General features: G+C 42.0%; 1 protein-coding gene across 4 annotated transcripts in view; it reads left to right on the top strand.

The window, feature by feature from the left end:
- The window catches only part of SLC1A3 (solute carrier family 1 member 3), a gene marked incomplete at both ends in the record, with an annotated part of 73,289 nt that overhangs the window by 12,537 nt on the left and 39,116 nt on the right, over positions 1 to 21,636 (top strand). For 3 of the 4 annotated variants that reach the window (XM_080803355.1, XM_080803353.1, XM_080803352.1), the window contains one exon: positions 7,128 to 7,265. The exons of the other annotated variant lie outside the window; for it this stretch is intronic. In XM_080803355.1, coding sequence (XP_080659481.1) covers positions 7,128 to 7,265 — 138 coding nt within the window. The remainder of the gene's footprint in view (positions 1 to 7,127; positions 7,266 to 21,636) is intronic. 4 annotated transcript variants of the gene reach the window in all.

The following is a 21,636-nucleotide window of genomic DNA, read 5'->3' as shown; positions in this document are numbered from 1 at the left end:
TGGGGAGCCATGAGCGGACAGAGACGAGCAACGCTCTGACTTGGGTTTTGAAATAGCTCTGGGTTGTATGGGGGGAGAGGGTTGCTGTAGGACGGCAAAGTGGAAGCAGGGAGATGAGTTGGAAGGCTATGTAATAGGCGCGGACAAGAAGGAGTGTGATGTTTGAATCTTGGAGCACTCTTCCTTTATAAATTGGGGGGTGGGGGGAGCGGGGAATGAAGCCTAGAAAAGGTCACATGAAGAGTTAAAGGCAGGTTTAGGACTACAATCCCAACATCATTCATTCGCCAAACTTCCATAGAGCATCTTCTCTATGCATATGTCTACACCACACCAGAAGCAGCTTGACAAAGAGGCTGAAAGACCTCTGCGTGTTGGACAGCCCCCAACCGCCCGGGGCAGCCCACCTGTTGCGCGTGGGTGGGACCCGTGACTTGCTTCTAACCAGTAGAACCTGGCGAAGGGGGCGGATTCAGTCCTGTGCTTTTGTTGCCTCCTACGTTGATCATTGTAGCCTTGAGACAAAGTAGTGCTGGTCTTTTGTTGTTGTTATTGTTGCTACATAAATGAAAAGATCCTACCCGGGAAATATGAGTATTTTGTCGCATAAAACCAGTGTGCGCTATCAACAGAAATGTTGAAATCATTGTTTTCCTCCAGCCATCTTGCATACAGGTGGACAGCATGGTACCCTTTGTGGCTAAAGATCGGCAGGCCGAGCTTATTCTGGGTCGGAGCTTGAATGTCCGCTGACTGGTTTGCAGTTGTCAGTGTTAGAAGCGCGAGTTGGCTCATCCCGGGTGGACACTTGGTAGTTTTCATAGGGTGGCCTCAAAATGCAAAGTCTTCCTCTCAAGATCAGTGCCACTGTTACTTTTAGATTCCCTTTGGATCTGAGTTTTTTGGGGGCCACTTGTCTTTTTCTGGAGAATTTTATATGGTGAGCAGTAATTCTAGAAGGAACTGTTTCGATTTCTTGCCGATCTGTTCGTGACAGTTTGGAAATACGGTAGGGGAACTTGAGTAAAATTTTACTATTTCAAACTCCAACATTTATCAAAAGTTAAAAGTTGAATCGGTCCAAATTTTATTTCAAATTGTGCCTCATTTTTCTGCTCTTACATACTTCTTGGCTTCTTCATATTTTCATTCATTTTATCAGATTAACTATGGGCCAGATTCTTTAGAGATGTCTTTAGCTTTTGCCTTGCTGTTGTGTGTCTGGCTTTCAAAAGGAAGCCTGTGGTGGTGCGTTCTTTCTGAGGCTCTAGTGTGTACTTGGTGTCTTAGTTTAGAAAAGCGACGTGATATTTAATCTTCCAAAGAAGTGCTTGTTGTGTAGCCTCTCTAGGGACACCAGCAAACCCCTAAAGGACTCCCTTCTTGAGCTTTTTTTGTATTAGGAGAACGTCTTTGAACAAAAATGCATCTTTGTTTATCGCAGTCAACCAGCACGGTTCATTTTGATCCCCTTCAACGTTCCAGTTACGGTATTTCCTAGATTCCAAAAATCTGATAAGATACCAAAACAGGCATGATAGAAGACTGCTGACTGAGAATGCGCAGTCCGCGCGGAATGGTGACATCTGTGTGTTACATAATGCCACAAGATGCAAACTGCGAAGTTGACTTCAGCTCTAACAAAGCCCGTGGGGAGGCTATTCTGATTTTTCTCGTCACTTTTGCAGAGTAATCAATACTAAAGGATCTGCTCTTTTGCATTAAAGATCGGGCCATCAAGGTTTTTATTAGCTCTGGGAACCTCAATCAATGCACTTCAAGGACGTGCAGAGGCCTCAGCTCGGCAGAGGCCCTGAGAGCCGCTTCACCACAGTGAGAAAGGCCACCCCCGCCCTGGGGCCTCTAGTTGGTGGGAAGGGCGGAGAGTAGAGGGCTCTGAGAAGTCTGAGCACCAGGATGTGAGGATGTTTCCGGAAGACTTGTTTCATCGCTGGGCTGTGTCATCAGGAACCTGAACTGCTTACCCCCAAAAACCAGTCTTCGCCTTCAGAGCGTTTGCTCCTCTTGATGGGACGCTGACGGCCGGCTGACCTTACCACCAGGGCTTCACCTCTCGTGCCTGGTGGAGCAAAAGCCAGAAAACAAAAATGTCTTTTGTTTATTCATTCAGCAAATGAAGTGAAAAAAGCTGGATGTTGACCTCATTAAGTAACACCAACAAAAACCTTTGCTCACCTCAGGCCCTGTTATTAGTTAAACTAATTCGAAATGGAACGAAAAGGGAGGCAAGATAGTGTGTCCTAAACTTAGGCGCTTTAAGTTAGTACCACGGCTGTTGAGAGGCGAGCAGTACAGCATAGTGGGTGAGAGTCCGGGCCCTGGAGCTGGACAGCCTGGGCGCGAAGCCCACCTCAGCCATTCACCTGGCATTGGGGAGGCAGCTTGACCGCTCTCTGCATTGACCGTGGCCCCACCCCGTGCCAGCGGTGAGGTTTGGCAGTTGACCCTCTCAGTGACTCCAGTTCTTTGTCTGTGAGGCGTGGGTAATACTCGTCCTGGCCTCGATGGTTCTGTGAGGCAGTGTTCTCCTGAGGGCTGGGTATCCTGCGTGTAGTCCATGACGGCTAGCGATTGTCTTTAAACATGGGAACCTGAAGCATGTTTTCACTTAATGTCCTTTCTGGCTTTGTTACTGATGGTTTCCAAGGATTATGAGGTGCGAAGTGGGCTGAAGCGGCAAGCTATTTTAATTAATAAACTTTATGCAAGTTGAGTTCAATCATTCCATCAAAAGGGATGCGGTGGAACCATTTTCAACAGTGACTTAGTGCTATGATAACCGTATTGTGAGATCCTCAACAAGTAAAAGGACCTGTGATGGGTTTCAGCATGTGCTGGGTGCCTCTGGGACATCTCTAGCAGATCTAAAATCATTACTCAAGGGCTTCCAGAGTTCAGGGGTTGGAAATGCTAAAGACCCAGGAGCCGACTGTCCTCAGGCCCCGGTTACAAGGATATGTCTGTGTTCAAGAGGCATTAGAGTATAGTAGAAAGTGCTCTGGCTTTTCTTTAAAATTCCCAAGTCAAGCCCTTACTAATTCTGTTAGCCTTGAGCAGGTTAATGAGCTTCTGAGCATCAATCGGTATATTCATTTTTTAAAATAGACGTGATAATAGCTACCCCATAAAGTCGTGATGAGAATCAGGCCACCATGGAGCCCATTAAGGGCTCAATAAATATTTCCCTTCCCAATATAATCTCCTCTTTCTTAAGAGTAGAAATGGCTCACTCGGTAAACCCAGAGATAGTAAACAGAGCAAAGCTTAGTCAGGGACAGAACTGATTCAAGGAGTATTTGCAATGTGCTGTCACTCTAAATAACTCTTCTCTTCAAAGCTTTTGACCTGAAACTATCCCTTATGAAGAAATAAGTGGGGACTCCTATCCACTGTCCCTACTATAAAGAAGAGCTTTAAGAAAACGGGGGTTCCATATTGGAGAATGTAAAGAAACTGAGACATTCTAGAGTAGCTGATGCCAGGACTACGCTTCCAAACAAGAAGATTGGTGACTGGAAAAACAGAAGAAAAATATCATCACCTCTTGAGACTTTGCCCCCCTCCCTGGCTCTTTTCCTGCTGCTCGGTTAGACATCTACCTGGTGCACTGGAGTTGAGAGACATCATTCACCACTGCCCAGGACTAATTCACTGAGTGGGCCTACTTTCCCTCCTAGCACCTAGATGAAAATTGGCGGCACTGGATGAATGTGGGATTGGATGGGGGGAGAGGAGAGAACGTACACAGAGCTCCCAGGGAGAGAGAGTCTGGATATGGCTGTAGAGAGAAGAATACAAGGTTAGACTTTGGGAAATGGGATCTAATGCACCTAGTATTTAGAAATTTAATCCCCTTCCTTCATCAACATTGGCTTGTCTCTTGCTCCTAAAACCTGTATCATTGGGTGAGCAGCTATTCTACCATTTTCTTTTTCTAAATGATAACTTAAATAATTTAATTAATAAATAACTTCTGGACTAGTCAGGATCCTACCCATCCTTGGAAACGGTGTTGTATTTGAGTAAGTAAATTTCTAATAACAAATACCCAACTTAGAAATGAACTTGTAAAACCAAGCCTGGTCTTAAATTGTTATTTGGAAGATATATAAAATTCCTAGTATCCTGATATGGTCAAATTCCAGATGACCAAAATGAGTTTCTTGTATTTATTGTGCACATTTTACATCATTATAATTGAATGACAAGTGTTTAAGTGCATTTAAATAAAGATCAGAAAACAGTCAATTCCAGTGAAATTACATTTAATTGGAAGTAAAGTAAGGTTCGTAAATATTTGTTTAACTACTTATTATAAGATGAAGCAGCTATTTCAGTGTGACTTGGTCTTTGTTTGAACAGGTGGGAAAGAACTAGATACTACCAGCACCTTTTGTAATGCCTATGTGCTGTTGATGATACTGTGTGGAATAATGCACACTGAAAATTAGAATTAAATGTCTTACCCCAAACCAAGTTCAAGGAAGATTAAAGTTTCAATATTTTAAAACAAAGCTAGCAAACAATCAAAGAAGGAAAAATGAATTAAAAGATTCATCTAAATTGGGAGGAGGAGGGAAATTAAAGTTTATAACTCTTGAAGAAATTACCTAATATAAAAGGTGTGCAAACCTTATTTAATAAAAATGCAAAGCACCTGTATATTTTAGAGTAATATATGGCCAGCAAATTAGAAAAGTAGAGCAAATATCTTACATATAGACAAAGAGTAATTATCTTTATTATGCAAAGCATTTATAACCAAATACGCACGCACACACACACACACACACACACACACACAACACACACACACACATAAAGTCTTCAACTATTAAGATTTAGTAAATGCTTGGAGAATATACAATTATGAGAAATTGTTGACCTCATTAGATGTTAAGTAAATTGAAAAGAAATAAAAAATACATACTATTTACTCATCAAATTCGCAAATTTTGTCTAACAGTTTTTTATGATAAATCTCTAAGCTCCTAGAGGTAGATAATACTAAAGCCTTTTCATTCACTAACAAAGCATTAAACTGAGGGGCCAACCCACTGGGAAAACAATTTGATAACATTGATCAAGGTCATCAGAGTCTTTAATGTGCTGGTTTCCTTTCTCTAAACTGCACTAAAGAAATATTCCTAGTTATAAACAGCCTTCATACATTCATCATGGTGTTCTTCATAAAAGTGAAAAAATGCTAACCAACCTAACTATTCAACAACAAAGGAAGTATTGAGTAAATTTGGTACAATCATTGGATCTGATACCAGGAGGCTAAAAGCAATGCTTATGGCGACTGTATATGGAAAAGTATATTCTGTGTGATTTCCGTACATTTAGCTCTGTATGAGAACATTCTAGGAAGAAATTCACAGAAGCACTAACAGTGGTTGTTTGGCTCTACTGGAGAGGTTGGAAGTCTGTGAGGTGGTCAAGAATGTGAGCTTTGAGTCCAAATGCCTGGGTTTAAATCCAAGCTCTGTCACTTGAGTCACTTTTTTACTTTGGTACTGAATAGCTATTGGAATCTGGCAAGTTCGAAGTTCACAGTGATTCAGTTTCTCCATCAGTGCAACGGTGGTAAGATAGTTTCAACCCCTGGGGAGTTTTGTGATGGTTAATTATACCAACACAAGTAACGCATTGATAATACTTGGCATATGGCAAGAGCTCAGTGAGCATTAACTATTTGCCGTTTAAGTGGTAGAACCAATAGGGGCAGGCTTTTGCCTCTCTTTTCTGTGTTTTCCAGATCACCTTTTCTCTCTTGAACTTATTATTGTTGCATTGGGAAAACATGATAAATGTTTTCCTAAAGGCCCTGAAAACCGAATCAGCCAGATTTCCTAGTCACATAGACTCAGACTCTTACTTGGAATATCATCATAGCACATAATCAAAGAATGGATAGATACTTCATGGTTGCTGACACCCAAGAAATGAAATTGGAATTGCTGTGACAACTGAAATGAACTTTGTGCATTTCCTTAAAGAAGCAGCCCATTTCGTAAGAAGTTAGGGTGATTCAGTTTCCTATAAAGAACTGCTTGCTTCCCTTGGAAAAACATGTCTGCTCAGTATTCTCTCACCCTCCCCCAGCCTCTAACTTCTAGATAACTCAGTATTTCTCTATAACTCATGTGTTTTAGTAATGGCAGGACAGAAGTTTTGAAAATATTTACAATATTGGAATAAGTACATTTTCTTGGGCAAGGAAAGTAAATTAGGGAAAGGCGGGGAAGAAAGTAAATTTCCTCAATGTATTTGTTGATTTCCGAACAGTTCAAAAGCTATGGTGCATCATTTAATTTACAGATAAAGTTGTTTTTTAAATATATTTTAAAGTTCCAGGAGCAGAAGGGAAATTAAGGGGAAAGTTGCATTCTCCTTCTCTTACTCCCCCTAAAGTTTTCAGGGAAGATTTTTGGAAAAAAAATGCCTCTGCTCATTTTGGAGTCTTCTTTTGCCAGCAACTAACGAGTCTGTGCAATACAGTTGCCAAGGTAATACCAAGACCATGTAGACAGAAAGCATGGTGTGCAGACAGGGAGATGATGAAAATGGATTAACAATGTGAACAAGAGGAATTTCTTTACTTGGAAAAAAAATTAAATTACACCACCCTTTATAAGTAATTATGCTAGCAGTCCTAACATCTGTTGTTACAAAGGAAATTCATTATGAGGGGTTTTTTTCTATATTGCTTAGTTCATGGATACATGATTTGTCTCCTAGTTATGCCCCTATCTTTGTAACTCTGTACTGAGCCATGTCAAAATGGATTCCGCTGCATTCAAGTTAGACAAAGAAATTTTTCATTTGCTGAAGCCAGTAACATTTTTTCTCCAAGTCCTGCTGACAGCCCTGGTTTCAGCCAGACCCTTCTAGACTACAACCCAAGAGACAGGCATACCCCTTGCTCTTAAAGCAGCACAAATATTTGCTGCTTAAATAAATGTACTGCCGTCGGACAGAAGTGACCACCAGCCAAATCGTCCCTCATTTCCCCAGATCGTTACTCATTTCCCTAGGACTATGACTAAACTTCAGTTTTTAAAAAAAAAACTCAATTTTTCTCCATTTTCCCCCTACTTCAGGTACCATCCTTGGATTTACCCTCCGACCCTACAAAATGAGCTACCGGGAAGTCAAGTACTTCTCTTTTCCTGGGGAACTTCTGATGCGAATGTTACAGATGCTGGTGTTACCGCTTATCATCTCCAGTCTTGTCACAGGTACCATGTGCAGTGTGGTTCTTTTTTAAGTGTGCTTATTGCAAAAGATCGCTTAGAAAAGCAAACGCTTTAGGTTTCTGCTGGATGCATGCTCTGTTCTAGAAAAAAAAAAAAAAGTCCCTTCAGAATGATGGAAAGGAGGCTTTAGTAATGCATGAATGATTATAACTCTCGTATTTTACCAATCACAAGAGGAAACAGATTTAAACCACGTAATCTGGTCTGCCTCGCTACAAAAGAGGCACCCTGCTAAACACGACACAGCCAGCCTTCTCTGACCACAGCGATCTAGTTGACAACAGCGTACAACAGGTCTGTTTTCTCACCCTCTTATCCCACCCAGATAACATCTGGTTGGACAGCCTATTAGCTATTGATGCAAGAATGCTTGTTCTCAGAGCCACCAGGACTTGAGCGGGAGCCTTCTTGGAAGCCTCATCAAGAGGTAATGCCCACACCACACTCACCAACTCTGCTGCCACCAACACTTTATCTTTTCCTGGTGAACCCGCATGATGTCATTTCCTTCTCTGGTTGTCCCCCACCCCCGTTACCTTTTACGCTGGTGGGAGAACAGGGAGGGGGTGGGAGATTTCCCCATCTTGATATTTTGTCCATTGACACTTAGATTTTCAACGAGTGGAAGATCTGCGGGGTAGGAGCTATTTTCTGTGGCCGTAAGCTAGCAATTGACTCCTGCATGGGAAATGCTTCAAGAGTCATTTGTGTCTTGTGACTGGTGAATGCCAACGGAACCAAGAAGTTGCAAAAAAAAGTCACTATACATTCCTTCCTGCCCACTCTTCTCTTTCCCCACAGCACATCTCTGACATGAAGAAAGAATGTCTATAGACACTATGCCCCCAAGATGGTTTCTGGGTTTGTAGCTAAAGCCCAAAACTCAGGTACTACTGACACTGGTCTGTTTTCCACCCTTGGCTCCCTGTCCCTCCTTGGCCATGTTACGCCCCCTCTATGGGAGCTGGCTCTGAGCATCTTTTCCCTTCCCCTCCCAGGGAGTTCTCAAGGATATTTATAATCTCTTTTTAAGATCTCTGTGTAGTAAGAACTTCATAGCACAACTAAAAAGTCATGGGGCAAGATTCTGACTACTACACGCTTGGGAGGGCTAGCCTTCCTTCGACAGGAGCTATGTCAACTTTTCCCCCAATGCCTCGTGGATCTACTGGCTTCCACTTGTTCAGGTCTTTAAACAAGTGATTGCCTATCCACGAGTCTCCCGTTGGAGGAGGAAGTGCCCGTGAAACAATCATGGAGGCAAGATGATGGGGGGGGGGGTGCTTGTTACCAAAGTGCCCTGGCCCATTGCTGACCAGGGATAACCATAGCAGCCCCAGCTTTTATCACAGAAGCTAGATTGATGTTGATGTGAGCTCACATTCTCATTTTATTATCCACATAGTGACATTTTTCTGGGAAGCAAGTTCTTGCAACAGCACTAAGGGGACAGAATGTACTCACATGTACCATTTTATTTAGTGGAGCAGGGTGTCCCTCTTCCCCGTCCCTCCTGGCTGGCGTCTGACTTAAGTCACTGTGATCTTCCTGGACATAAACTTGAGGGCTTCTGAATTCCTTTCTACTGTCTCTTTGAGGGTGGGACCAGGGTTCAGAAGTTTCTGCTTTCTGGTAATTGTGCTAAAAACCCACTGTGTCACTGTAAGAGGAAAGCCCTCATTTGGTACAATTAGAGAAAATACTACTTCCCCTTAGTAGCAATCTTACTTGACAGTTACCTCAAAGTGGATTTTCCTGATGTTTCCTAATACTTAGTATTTCAACTTTATTGAAGGAATACAAGCTTTCATTGAATAATTTTGCAGGAAAAAAACCACTATGATGCAATCCCTTTGCATGGTGAAAAAGAAATCTGTGGGTAAACTAGAAAAACTAACTACATTTATTATACTGAAAGGAATTATAAGCTGCAAGCAATCAATATTAAATGAACTTTCAAAATGTGACCTAATTGCAAGTTGGGTATGCTGCCACTTGGGACCATGAAAAGAGTCTCAGCCCTTTTCTGGGACTGTGTTAAGACAAGGGACATACTTTAGTTTGCCAAAGATCTTTTTAACATGTTAACCTCAAAGCAGTAATTTCCAAGCTACATAGTATTTTGGATACTTATGATCAGTTACAATGAACAATTGATTCAATAAAACTTTCCTTCAGGGTTTTAAATACAGTGATTCCAAACCAAAAAGAGGGTGAGGGAAATGACCCAATGGAAATGAGGCGGGGGGAACTTCTGAAAATTGCACGCACCCCTGGAGGACCCCCATGTGTGCTGGGAGATGCTAGAGAATGTGGAGAAAGTGTCGGAGAATGTGTTGCCTAGGGAGGGAACAAAGTCAGAACTGTTATTTTAGAATGGAAAAGCAAACTTAAATGCTTCCCATGACCGAGCAGGGGATGATTATCTATGAAGCTGCCCTTTAAGGCTACTTTTTGTGTTCTTACTGTGATAGAGGCATAGATACAGGGGAATAGTTTGCTTTGACAGGAGAAGTAACAGGCACAAGCTTGATGAAAAGTGGAAAGGGATCCAGCCACAGAATAGTGTAGACAAGAGACAACATTTTTGCCATGTGTCAACGAGGCCCAAATCTGCTGATTTTCAAGAGAGTCCAGAAGCCTAAACATTGTGAAGAGCCTCCAGATTTTCCAACCTTGATACAATTAACGGAACAAAACACTGCAAGCCAAACAAAGCTCATCAACAAAGAGTTGGCCCAAACCAACTCTTGGGCTACCAGTATAGGCACTCAGGTTTGAATGTCGGTGCTATTCATTGTAAGGGATGCCCTGCTAACTGGGTGCACCCATAGATCACTGGGTTTCCCTTATGACCCTCTTCAACTGTTGACGGTTCCATGCCATAGCTCCACTCGACATATCACTAAACACCACATTTATTGCCACCTAAGCAAACAGTGATTGGAAAATGTCTCCTCTCCATCTTCTGGGTATAACCACATTGTGTCAGAGCTGTGCTAATCTTTCCCACACTTGGCAGGAACACCAGAATCAGAACTCAGGGCTCATGCTCCCCTAGAAATATTTCCCAGGAGGAAAATATTTGACAGAATGCGTTCAAGGCAAAAGTCCCAGAGTTTCTGCAGACAGAAGTTGAAAAGCACAAAGCCCTTATTGCATTGTTGGATTAGGTATTTTGTTTTAAAAGATTCTGCACATTTAATCGTATTAAAGTCCTATTTAAACTCAGAAATCTAAGTTAGATTTTCGTGCTTGAAACATCCACATTTGTGAATTGGAGCTCTAAAGCTCCAACAAGCCATGTTCTCCTCTTCCCAAATTTGAAATTCCAGTCTTTCCAAATATCCCCAGTGTGTATTAGCATTCCAGAGCTGCCAGAGAAGCTGCGAGCAAGCCCATGGGTGGATTTGTACTCAAGTACCTGTGTTTTTAAACAAGAAGAGTAAGTCGGTGCCAACACACCACTCAATAAAATAGAGGTTTGGCGCCGATTTCTTATTGATTTGGTCAGCACAGGCAGTCAAACCAGGTATTCCATGCCAGAAATATGAGTTGGTTTGGCTGGCTTAGCCTGGTTGAATTTACAAGATAATAATTAAACTCCATTTCAGGTTGTGCTGTGTAGACATAACTATCACCTCCTTCTTCATCTTTTTAGAAAACCTAGTACTGTCTTCTTTCCTCATCTAAATGTGCATTCCTCCTCAATTACTTACCTCAGCCTGTGTCTCTGGCCTTCAGGAAGTGGGGAGCATCACCTGGCCAACGATCTCTGTGGAGTTGGGTCATAATGAAAGGAAAAGGGGACGGGTGGGGGAAGGCCAACAGCAGTAGAGTGGGACCAGTGTCTGTGGCCCATGGCAGGGCACTCTGGACTTGAGGTTGTAAGATGGACAGAGGTTATCTTTCAACATTTATTCATTCATTAACAGCTATTTTCTGAGCTCTTACTATGTCCGACACTAAGCTAGGCACAAGAGAGACATGAACACAAAGATACAATCCCCAAGAGGAAGTGTGTTGGTTAGACAGGGAGAGCTGCCCAGAAATCACACGATATTTTAAGCAAATCTGAATTCCAGCCATGAGGGAGTAAGGCTGGTTCTCTGTTAGGTGACCTCCGTTAGGTGACCACAGGCTGAACTCCTCTGAGCTACTGGTTTATTGCAGTTGATACAACAGTTGGCCCAAACCCAGCCAGTGTGAGCAGAGTGTTGGGTCCAGGTCGGTGTCCCTACCCCATCATGTGACATCTGGAGTACCGGGTTCAATTCTGGGAGTGGGGTACAAGGGAGGGCAACCAGGGCAACAAGAAAGACATTTAATTTTAGGAACATGATCCCAGATCTGACCTTCTGAGTCATGGCATCTCCATCCCAAAGTTATATGGCTAATGCCCCTATTCTCATTTCCTTAAAATGTTCTTGAAATCAACATACTTTTCTTCCAGTGCTTTAAATCATTACAGAAATTCCCTGTTAGTTGTCTTGTGAGGGAGATAATAAATTACAATGTAATAAAATTCTGGATTGCTACTATCGCCTGCCAAAGATTTTGAGAACCTGACACCTGTGCTCTCATTGTTTAAAAAGGTGCCTGGTGGGGAGAGGGGGTGGTGTTGATGAGGTGTTAAAAGCATTTAGTACCACAATAAGACTAGTCGCTCCTGTAACACAGGAACTGAAAGAGAATTGAAAAGAATGACTTTCTTACTATGTGATTTACTGTTCATTAAAGAGGGGTTTCTGTCCCACCAGAATAAATGAATACCACTGTATTTACTTCACTATGGAAACACTACGTGATCCAACCAGCCTTGCAGTATCTCCTCCAAATCATTGTCCAGCTTCTGCCTAAACATTGCCAAGGGCAAAAGATCTTTGGAGCCCTTTTGTCCTTGGAAAACTAATAACTCTATTTATATCCAAAATCAAACAAGTATTTTCAAGTCCAGAAAAACAGAACCTTACCTGCCTGCCTATACTTCCTCCTCCGTGTGACAAGCTCTGTGGCATGTCACATATTCCTTAGGCAGCGTCCTCCCAAACCTATTGACCAATGTAGTTGGTGGAACATAGAACTTAACCATCATTAAGGCCAACAAGCTGCCATCACCGACATGGGCCCTTTTGCCTTTAAAATAAAAGAACAGTAAGTGTTGTACCTCAAAGTATATCCCTCTGGCTTCAGAAAAATAGCAGTTACAATAAGAATTATCTAAAGGTTTGTCTTTTCTTTCAACATGAGAGGGCAAAAAATGAGCTAGACAATTCCTAATCGATTACTTGGACATGTGAAGGGCTTCAAAAATGAAAGCCAAAATCACGTAAGAAAAATGTAATATTTTAAACCATTGATTGTCATGGCCCTGGGGTATAGCTAAGGCCTATTTGAAATACTCCAGGCATTTATGTATGAGAAAAGGGACTGTAGATTTCTCCACTTTTCCCCACGCACACATTTTATAGAAGAAACGAAAGTGTCTGTCTTAGGTGGGGAGGAGATTCTTTGGGCCTCCGTTTCATTCTCTGTAAAATGAAGGTGATAACAGCACCTTTGTCAGGGGTACAGCCTACGGTGTGAGGATTTATGACTGGCACATAGCATGTGCTCAGTTAGCGGGAGCTTTTGGCTGTCACAGTAACATCAGTAAGAGCCATCCTGGTGGTCCGCTTTGTATAAATGCAAGTTCTAGAGCAAGAGGACACGGTTTCCATTCAGAAGCACGGCACGAAGCCTCCAGACTGTACATGTCTCCTGTGTGTGATCCTCGCCACGATCACTTTCCCATGAAAGGTAAATTTAAGAAACCGTGAAGTTAATCAAGTAATAACATGGGAGCCAGAGAGAATTCCTTCCTCACCACTGGAGGGGATTTGTTTCTGCCCTCCAGCATGGGATGTGATTGCCTTATCCCAGCTGCAAAATTCTAAATATTTTCATTGGTTATACAACACCGCAGTCTTTCCTGAGAAACTCGGGCCCAGTGTGTGTCACCCCGGAATCCACAGGGCCCCGGGTTCCGCACACTGTGAGCAGAGCCTTTCCTGCAAACCAAAACTCGAGACAAACTGAGTCTCTGTCTCAACACACATCCGATCTTCGTGGTGGCCTGGAAACAAGCCAGCCAGGAAGACGCTCCAGTCCAGCTCTTTTGAGGCCAACAGGCTGGTCCTGCTTTATTTTCTCTCTAGAGCTGCTCAAAAACATGGGAAGGGAGGCAAGGAATGTCCATCTAGAGAAGGAGGGGGTAGGATAAAATGGGAAGACTATCTGTGGGGTGGAGATCACCTGGCTTCTTTTTTTTCTTTTTTTTTTTTTTTGAATCATGTTGAAAGGAATCTGGGTAATTATTTTTTAAATTTTATTTTAAAAAATTTTAATGGATTTGGGGTTTTGTTGAGATGTAGACAGAATCATGTAAATCTAGCTATCTCAGAAGAAGTCTACCTTTCTATTACAGACAACTTCATTCGGTAAACATTTGTAGAGACTTTTCACGTGCCAGCTACTTTTCTAGGACCCGAGGATACCACAATGAGGAAGACAAGGCCCCACCTCAAGGAGTTTCAAGTCTGGTTGGGAGATAGGCCTGGGACTGCACTATGACAGGGTAGTGGTGACCCAGGTAGGGTGAGCCCAGTGAGAAACAAAGGACGCAAGGAGCAATGTGACCATCCTCTTCCGGATTCTCCAGCGTTCAGGAAACTCCTGCTCCCTAGCAGGAAACAGCTCTGTTAGCAGGAGAAGGAGCATCTGCCTTGGTGTTCCTCATTGTTTTCCTCACACCTGACTCTCCCCGTTCAATGCAGTAAGAGCCAGGGGTGGGCCCTGAGAGTTTCCCAGCAAAAATCACCTCCCCTCCCCCGCCCTGGAATTGTGGCCTCTTGGATGTGAATTCTGAGAGAAGAGCCTCCTGACAGGATTTCAACCACAGAAACTGTCACTTTCAGGAGGGGAGCCAGGAAGAGACTTGAGGCTCTCCTAGCTGGAAGGCAGACAGAGGTGATAGGGTGCAGCCTGGCACCCACAGCAGGGAACCCCCCCACACACACACCCCTGCAAGGTGGCTGTCAGCTGCCCCCTGAACATTCCACTCTCAGACGGTCGGAACTGTTGAGAAGTCTCCTCTAAGTTCCTCCCAGTGTTCCCACTTGTGCCATATGGAGCAGCGGAAAATGATAGTTTTTCCAATGATCCAAAGGACACCTAAACATAAGCTAAGTGTCCCAGGTCTTCCAGGCCCTTCATGACCCTGATTGCCACCCCTTGTACCCCATTCCCAAAACTGAACCCAGGGCTCCAGATGTCATATGATGGGGTAGGACACCTTCCTGGACCCAACCCTCTGCTCACACTGGCTGGGTTTGGACAAGCTGTTGTATCAGCAGCAATAAACCACTGGCCCAAAGGAGTTCAGCCTGTGGTTACCTAACCCCTCAGAACCGAATGTTTCTGGAAACATGTTTGTGGTGAAAATGGAACAGTTCTTGAGTTGAAAGATCAGAGGCCACAGGCTCAAGACTCTGTCAGATGCAACTTTCCAGAAGGCTTGGGCATGAGTTGGGAACTCTTATCTGTAAATTGCAGAAGCTTCAAATTAACCTGTGCTTTCCATCAGTTCTGGTTTGTAGGAAATTTTTTGAAAGCTTCCTCAAAAATATTAAAAGGAAATTTTAAAAGCTTCCTGTAAAATTAAATCACTCTTTAAGAAAAATAAATGTTTCCCCTTATATTACCAATTTGGTCATTTCCTTCAAAGCACTATGGAACTATAGGTCTGTGGAGTGTGCTGGGAATAGATGGTTTTGTTCTGTTGGTGCCATCATGGCTTCCGGGAGAGTAAGTTACCTGATGAATTCTGACTGGAGATTATGCTCAAGGACTGGAAGTGGTGGGTGGAGCCTAGGGGCGGGGGCTGCTTCTACAGTGAGCTCCTACAACCTTATGCACCACTCACTTCTGGAGGCCATGTTCTGAGAGTCTATACTTGTCCCATTCAGGATAACTACACTATATGGTGCCCAGACACCACCTCCCCTCCCCCAACCCCCAAATTCTTCAGTTAATTGATCTGAAATAGGGCATGGGGGTTGATGTTTCTCTATAGTTCTCCAGGTGATTTTATGGTGCACCAGGGTTAAGAACCACCACTTCACAGTTTTTCTAGAATCATTCTTTGGGGCTATGATCACTTAGGTCAGGTCCTTATGAGTTCAGATACTCCCTCTTCCAGGAAGCATTCTCTGGCTTTTCCCCTGCCCCTACTAATGCATGTTCCCAAAGACAGCATTATTTTCCCCATATGATTTTAGTTAAAAATCATTTAAGTAAAATGAATGTGTTTATCATTTGCATGAGCAAAACAATATAGAAATACATAGAGCAAAACATGAAGGTACTCCCAAACACACAGAGACACCCAGTCTATTGATTCCGATTTGAATGGACTTCTCCTAGGAGAACCACTTACCCTGAAAATCTTTGGGAACCTGTGTGTGTTATAAAACACTTGTCTGGGGATGCCTGAGTGACTCCGCTGGTTAAGCGTCAGACTCTTGATTTTGGCTCAGGTCATGATTTCAGAGTTGGGAAATCAAGCCCTGTGTGGGGCTCTGCACTGGGCATGAAGTCTGCTTATCCCTCTCCCTCTGCTCACCGCCCCTAATAAAGAAATAAAATTTTAGAACAAACAAACAAACAAATTAAAGACTTGTCTGTGTCCCAGAAAGCCAAGAAAAAAGATGCCAGTGTCTACCAACAGAAAGACATATGCGTGCATATACACACACATATACACAGAGATAGAAAGAGAGAGTTTCTATAGCCAGACAAGGCTTTCTGTGACAGTGTCATGGGTTGTATGACTGCAGGCATGCTAAGTACCCCCATCATCCCTCTGTTCCGTGTGTAGAGAGCATCTCATGATAAGCAGAAAGAAAGTTTTGGGCTGGTATTACTTTCTGCTGGAGGATTGATCTGCTGGAATAATCCAGCCAGTTTTGAATCTGGGTAGAATCTAGTTTTTAGGTTTTAAACTTCTTTTTAGTGTCCTCATGAAGACAATGTTTGCCTCATAACGTCAGATCCCCAGGCTGCAAGCCAGTGCACGACCCATGATCACTTGCTTTAGGAACCCATCAATTTCTACAATACCAGTGTAACACTCTTTTCAAATGTCCGCTTCCTGAACTTCCTCGTGTGGGGAAAGATGTTTTGCCATCTGTGTGTTTATTTATTTTCAAAAATTGCTTGGGTTTCTACCTGAGTTTTTTTCAGAGGAAAGAAAATTCCCCTGAATTACTAAGGGGGTTTCCTTTCACAGGGTATTGGAGGAAAGGTGGCCGGTGTCTTGAGTTCTTTGATTCTGGAGACAAGCAAACAAGTCAGAAGGAGCTGTTGGCTAATGTTTTAGAAAGTATTCCATAAGATCAGGATGACTATAAGTCTCCTAGATCCAGCCTGCTAAAACAACATCCACATTACCAGAACTTATCAGTCCTTTCCAGCAAAAATATCTGTACGTATACATACACAGTCTTGTTTCATCTGTAGTATCCCTGGGCCGCCTCCCTGACCTACACTCGGTCCCACTACTGGATTATTTTGAAGCAAATGCCAGGTATTTCATTACACTTCTAAAAGCAGAGGACACATAAGATGGGTATAATATTTTAACATATTTTATGTTTCTTTAATGTCCTATGCCACCTGCCAACACATACACGCATACCCCAAGAGCTGTCAATGAAGAAAGTTTTGCCAAGCAAGCATTTTACTTTCTTTCCATTTGGGTACAATCTTTCTACTGGTGCTTTACATCAGCTACCAAAACTCTTCTGCAAACAGAGCATGATATGTCTTTAGTAGGAGATGATGCCGTAGATGTTTATGCTATGAAATTTGGGGGCACAGTGTTCATTATGCCGTAATATGACTGTGTGTATGTGCACACACAGCTTTGTATGTTTGTTCTGTTTTACCAAGGTCCTTCTAACTCAAAAAAATCTGTGAGTGCTTCATCTGTTGATAACTCTTTTAATTTACAACTTTTCCAGAATTCGTTTCTGTACTAGATTCTAGGTAAGCTATAATAGGAATGCAATGTTCTCAAGGGTGTTTGTGCTAAGAGGTGAAGTTTCATTATTTTAAAGCTATCTACCAAAAAGTATGTCACAAAAGTTTCCCAAATTATAATATAGGGATACATAGAAGGAAAAAAAAAAATCCTTAGTATCAGGACACCTAACCTACACACTAAGTATTTAAGAAAAAATGGAAACATTAGTGCTTCTCTACTGGAATTTTGCCATGTTTTTTTAAATTTTAGAATTGAGTTTGGGAGTCTTATCTTGGGATGTAGGCTTAATGACATGTCTGCAAGCATCCCTTTTTGACAAGGATCCCAAACACAGTTTTAGAGCCAGGCAGTGCAGCAGATTTTAATCATATTTAGAAATACCAAAATGAAAATTCATATCACTTTTATGGGTCCGTTAAAAAATGTTTACATATTAAATTCTGTATGATATAGGAGCACATTTGCTATAAGACAATATGGCTCTCATGCAGTATAAGGGCAAAACTATAAACATATTTCCATGTATAAGCTGTTAACCTAAGCATGATTGGCAATTTTAAGTTCTCTAATATCATTTAGGTATAGTATTACATAGTTTTCAAACCTTTTATCTGCTAGCATTCAGATCAGTAGAAGTCAAGAAAGCCTTAAGAAAAATTTATGGTGGGGGCACCTGGGTTCCTTAGTTAAGCATCCAACTCTTGATTTGGGCTCAGGTCATGATCTCAGGGTCATGAGATAGAACCCATGGGGCTCCATGCTGGGCATGGAGCCTGCTTAAGATTCTCTCTCCCTCTCCCTCTGACCCTACCCCACCCTGGATGACTCTCTTTCTAAAAATAAAAAAGAAAGAAAAGAAAAGAAAAGAAAAGAAAAGAAAAGAAAAGAAAAGAAAGAAAGAAAGAAAGAAAGAAAGAAAAGGAAGGAAGGGAGGGGGCAGGAAGAAAGAAAGGAAAAGAAAAGTTTGTGATGGAAAATTTTTAAATTGAGAGAATTCAATCCATTGACTTTATTCATTGCTTTTCCCTCTGAATTGAGCACCCAGTATCACTTGCTTTTAGTAGAAAACATTTGGGTTTAGCCTAACAGAACACAGATGTTCAATGGGAACATAGCTTGAAAGTCTCTATATAACTTCCTATTAAATAAACATCTGAACAGTAACTTAACAACTACCAAGTGAGGTCAAGTGCCTGAAAAGTGCTGCATCCATCACATAAGCATGCTTCCCTTATGTGAAAGAGTGTTACATAACAGCATGCATCAGACTTTAAACTGCTAGAAACTCTTGCTGCAGCACTTTGCCATCCTCTGCTAATCTCCCCTTATTCCTGAGAATAATAGAAGCCGGGGCGCCTGGCTGGCTCAGTTGGAGGAGTGTAAGACTCTTGATCTTGGGGTCATGAGTTTGAGCCCCACATTGGGTGTAGAGATTCATGGATGGATGGATAGATAGATAGATAAAATGATAGAAGCCCTTTTACCATAGAGGGGGAGGTTCTTTTATTTCTATGAAGCCTCTAAAATTATTCATTGGTATTGATAGATTTAGGTTTATCTTATTTCAAGATAGCACTTTTTTTTTTTTAAGATTTTACTTTTAAGTAATTTGTGCACCCAGCATGGGACTCAAACTCATAGTCCCAAGATGAACAGTTGCGTGCTTTACTGACTGAGCCAGCCAGGTGCCCCATAAATATGGTTTGTGTGGATTTACTGGTTTGTTTTTGTTTTTAAGTAAATTCTATACCCAACGTGGGGCTTGAACTCATGACTCCAAGATCAAGAGTTGCAGGCTCTACCAACTGAGCTACCCTTTAAGAAGGCACTTAATTGAGGGGCGCCCGGGTGGCTCAGTGGGTTAAGCCTCTGCCTTCAGCTTGGGTCATGATCTCAGGGTCCTGGGATCGAGCCCCGCATCGGGCTCTCTGCTCGGCAGGGAGCTTGCTTCCTCCTCTCTCTCTGCCTGCCTCTCTGCCTGCTTGTGATCTCTCTGTCAAATAAATAAATAAAATCTTTAAAAAAAAAAAAAAAGAAGGCACTTAATTGAGATGTAATTCACACGCATGCAATCTGCCCAAATTATGTGCATAATTCAATGGCTTTTAGTACATTCAGAGTTGGGCATCCATCACCACAATCCATACACTCCCTAATTACCCCCTTTCCCCAGCCCCAGGAAACACCAATATATTTTCTTTCTCTATAGATCTGTCTATTCAAGACATTTCATATGCCTGGAATTTCATAGGATATGGTCCTTTGTGACGGGCTTCTCTCACTTGGCATGTTTTCAAGGTTCATCTATGCTGTCACACGTCTTAGTATTTCATTCTGTTTTATGGCCACATGATATTTCATTGTGTGGACGTACCACGTGGTATGTGTCCACTTATCAGTTGGTGGACATTTGGGTTGTTCACTTTTTTTTTTTTTTTTTGCTATAATGAATAATTTTGCATGAACATTTATGGGCATGTGTTTTTATTTCTTTTGGGTATATGCCTTGAAGCAGAATTGCTGAATCATATGGTAACTCGGCTTAATCTTTTGAAGAACTACCAGACTATTTCCCAAAGTAGTTGTGCTATTTTACATCCCCACCAGCAGTATATGTAGATGTAATGTACAGACTAATTATAAGTCATTCCTTTGTGTTCATTAAAGAAAAACTCCAAAGACTCTTTGGTATAAGCTGAATTGAAGCCACTGAACACGTCTTTTAAAAAAAAAATCTTTATTATTAAGGGAAAACTAAAACTGGTTAGGTCTTTCGAAGTTGCTATCAAGGAAGGCAGCCTTAGGGATGCTGCCAGACACAGGATGGATTTTGTTCTGGCCAAGGAACTTGGGAATTATGAAGAACATAGAGTATTACATCAACTATCCTTGATAACAAGGACTGGATTTTTTTTCACTAGCAGTTGGTTTCCTCTGTTTATTTTGCTGTTTCAGATTATCCTTTCTGTGTTGAAATCCACAAAAGGGGCATACGATTAAAATCCTCAATAAATAAACAAACAAATGTCAGACATTGTTCAGTAATGTCTGCCCCCTGTGGTCGGACAGAACCACACTCTGGTATGTGTCGACTTTATTCTTCAGCCCTGTGATTTGCTGTTGGTGGCTCAGGGCCAGAGTGTCCTCTCCAAATGCAAGCTGCCTGAAGGCAGACAGCGTGTCTCCTCTCTGATTAAGCTTGGCACCCAGGTTTCTCAGGAGGTGCCCCCAAGTCAGGCTGTGTAGCAGTTTGCCCACATTGACAAAGACCATGTAACCTCCCTACTGGGACAGGGGAGTAGGATGTTAGAAGGAAAACAATTTGTGGCATCGTATTTGTGGCATCGTATCTGTTTAAGGAGAAAATACCGCTGCATGGTTCCTAAGTCTTTGAAAACTTCGTATTTCCGTATTTCTTATTGCGAGAAATCAAAATTATACTACTCACAAATAATGTTCTAAAAGGAATTTTTTTTAAAGATTTTATTTATTTATTTGACAGACAGAGATTACAAGTAGACAGAGAGGCAGGCAGAGAGAGAGAAGGGGAAGCAGAGACTCTGCTGAGCAGAGAGTCCGATGTGGGGCTCGATCCCAGGACCCTGGGATCACGACCTGAGCCAAAGGCAGAGGCTTTAACCCACTGAGCCACCCAGGTGCCCCTCTAAAAGGAATTTTTGAGGAAGAAAAGAAAGATTCCTTGAAACTTTGCAGGTACAAGTAATTCCTTCCTCAGTGCAGTACAAATAGTGTCTATGGGGGAAGCAGAGACCCCATGTTTATTGTGCTATTGGGACATAAGTGTTAGGGTTAGAATTGATCCGTTGGGATGTTTCTCATTGAAATCATCTCTGCCCAAAGCCCGAAGTGTATCTAGTCTAATGAAATATTCTTCCCACATGACACCACGTTATAGAATACATATTTGTGATAGTTGTCATAGAATTAGACTGTGCCTATATCAGACTCACAAAGGAGACACAAAGAAAGCTTCATGATTCTGCATGGCTAAGCTTTAATTTGCATTCCTCTTCTTCAGTTACCCTATTGGAAATGGGTAGTTCTTCCTTGGTCGTTTCAAGTAAGAATCTAATTTGATCATTTTCCTCTTAAAATATTTTATGAGTCCTGTGAGTACTCAACAAACACTCACTGTTAACCAGTTTCTATTTTCAGCCACATGCCAGTCATAATACAACTTATTAAGAAGACTTGAATGAAATAATGTAATTATTTTTAATGTACAAAAGGCAAAATTAGCTGCCATGA

Source organism: Martes martes (assembly GCF_963455335.1).
Source record: "Martes martes genome assembly, chromosome: 5".
Classification (NCBI taxonomy): Eukaryota; Metazoa; Chordata; class Mammalia; order Carnivora; family Mustelidae; genus Martes; species Martes martes.
The sequence above is the reverse complement of the archived record's forward strand: the minus strand, read 5'-3'. Positions and strand labels throughout refer to the sequence as shown.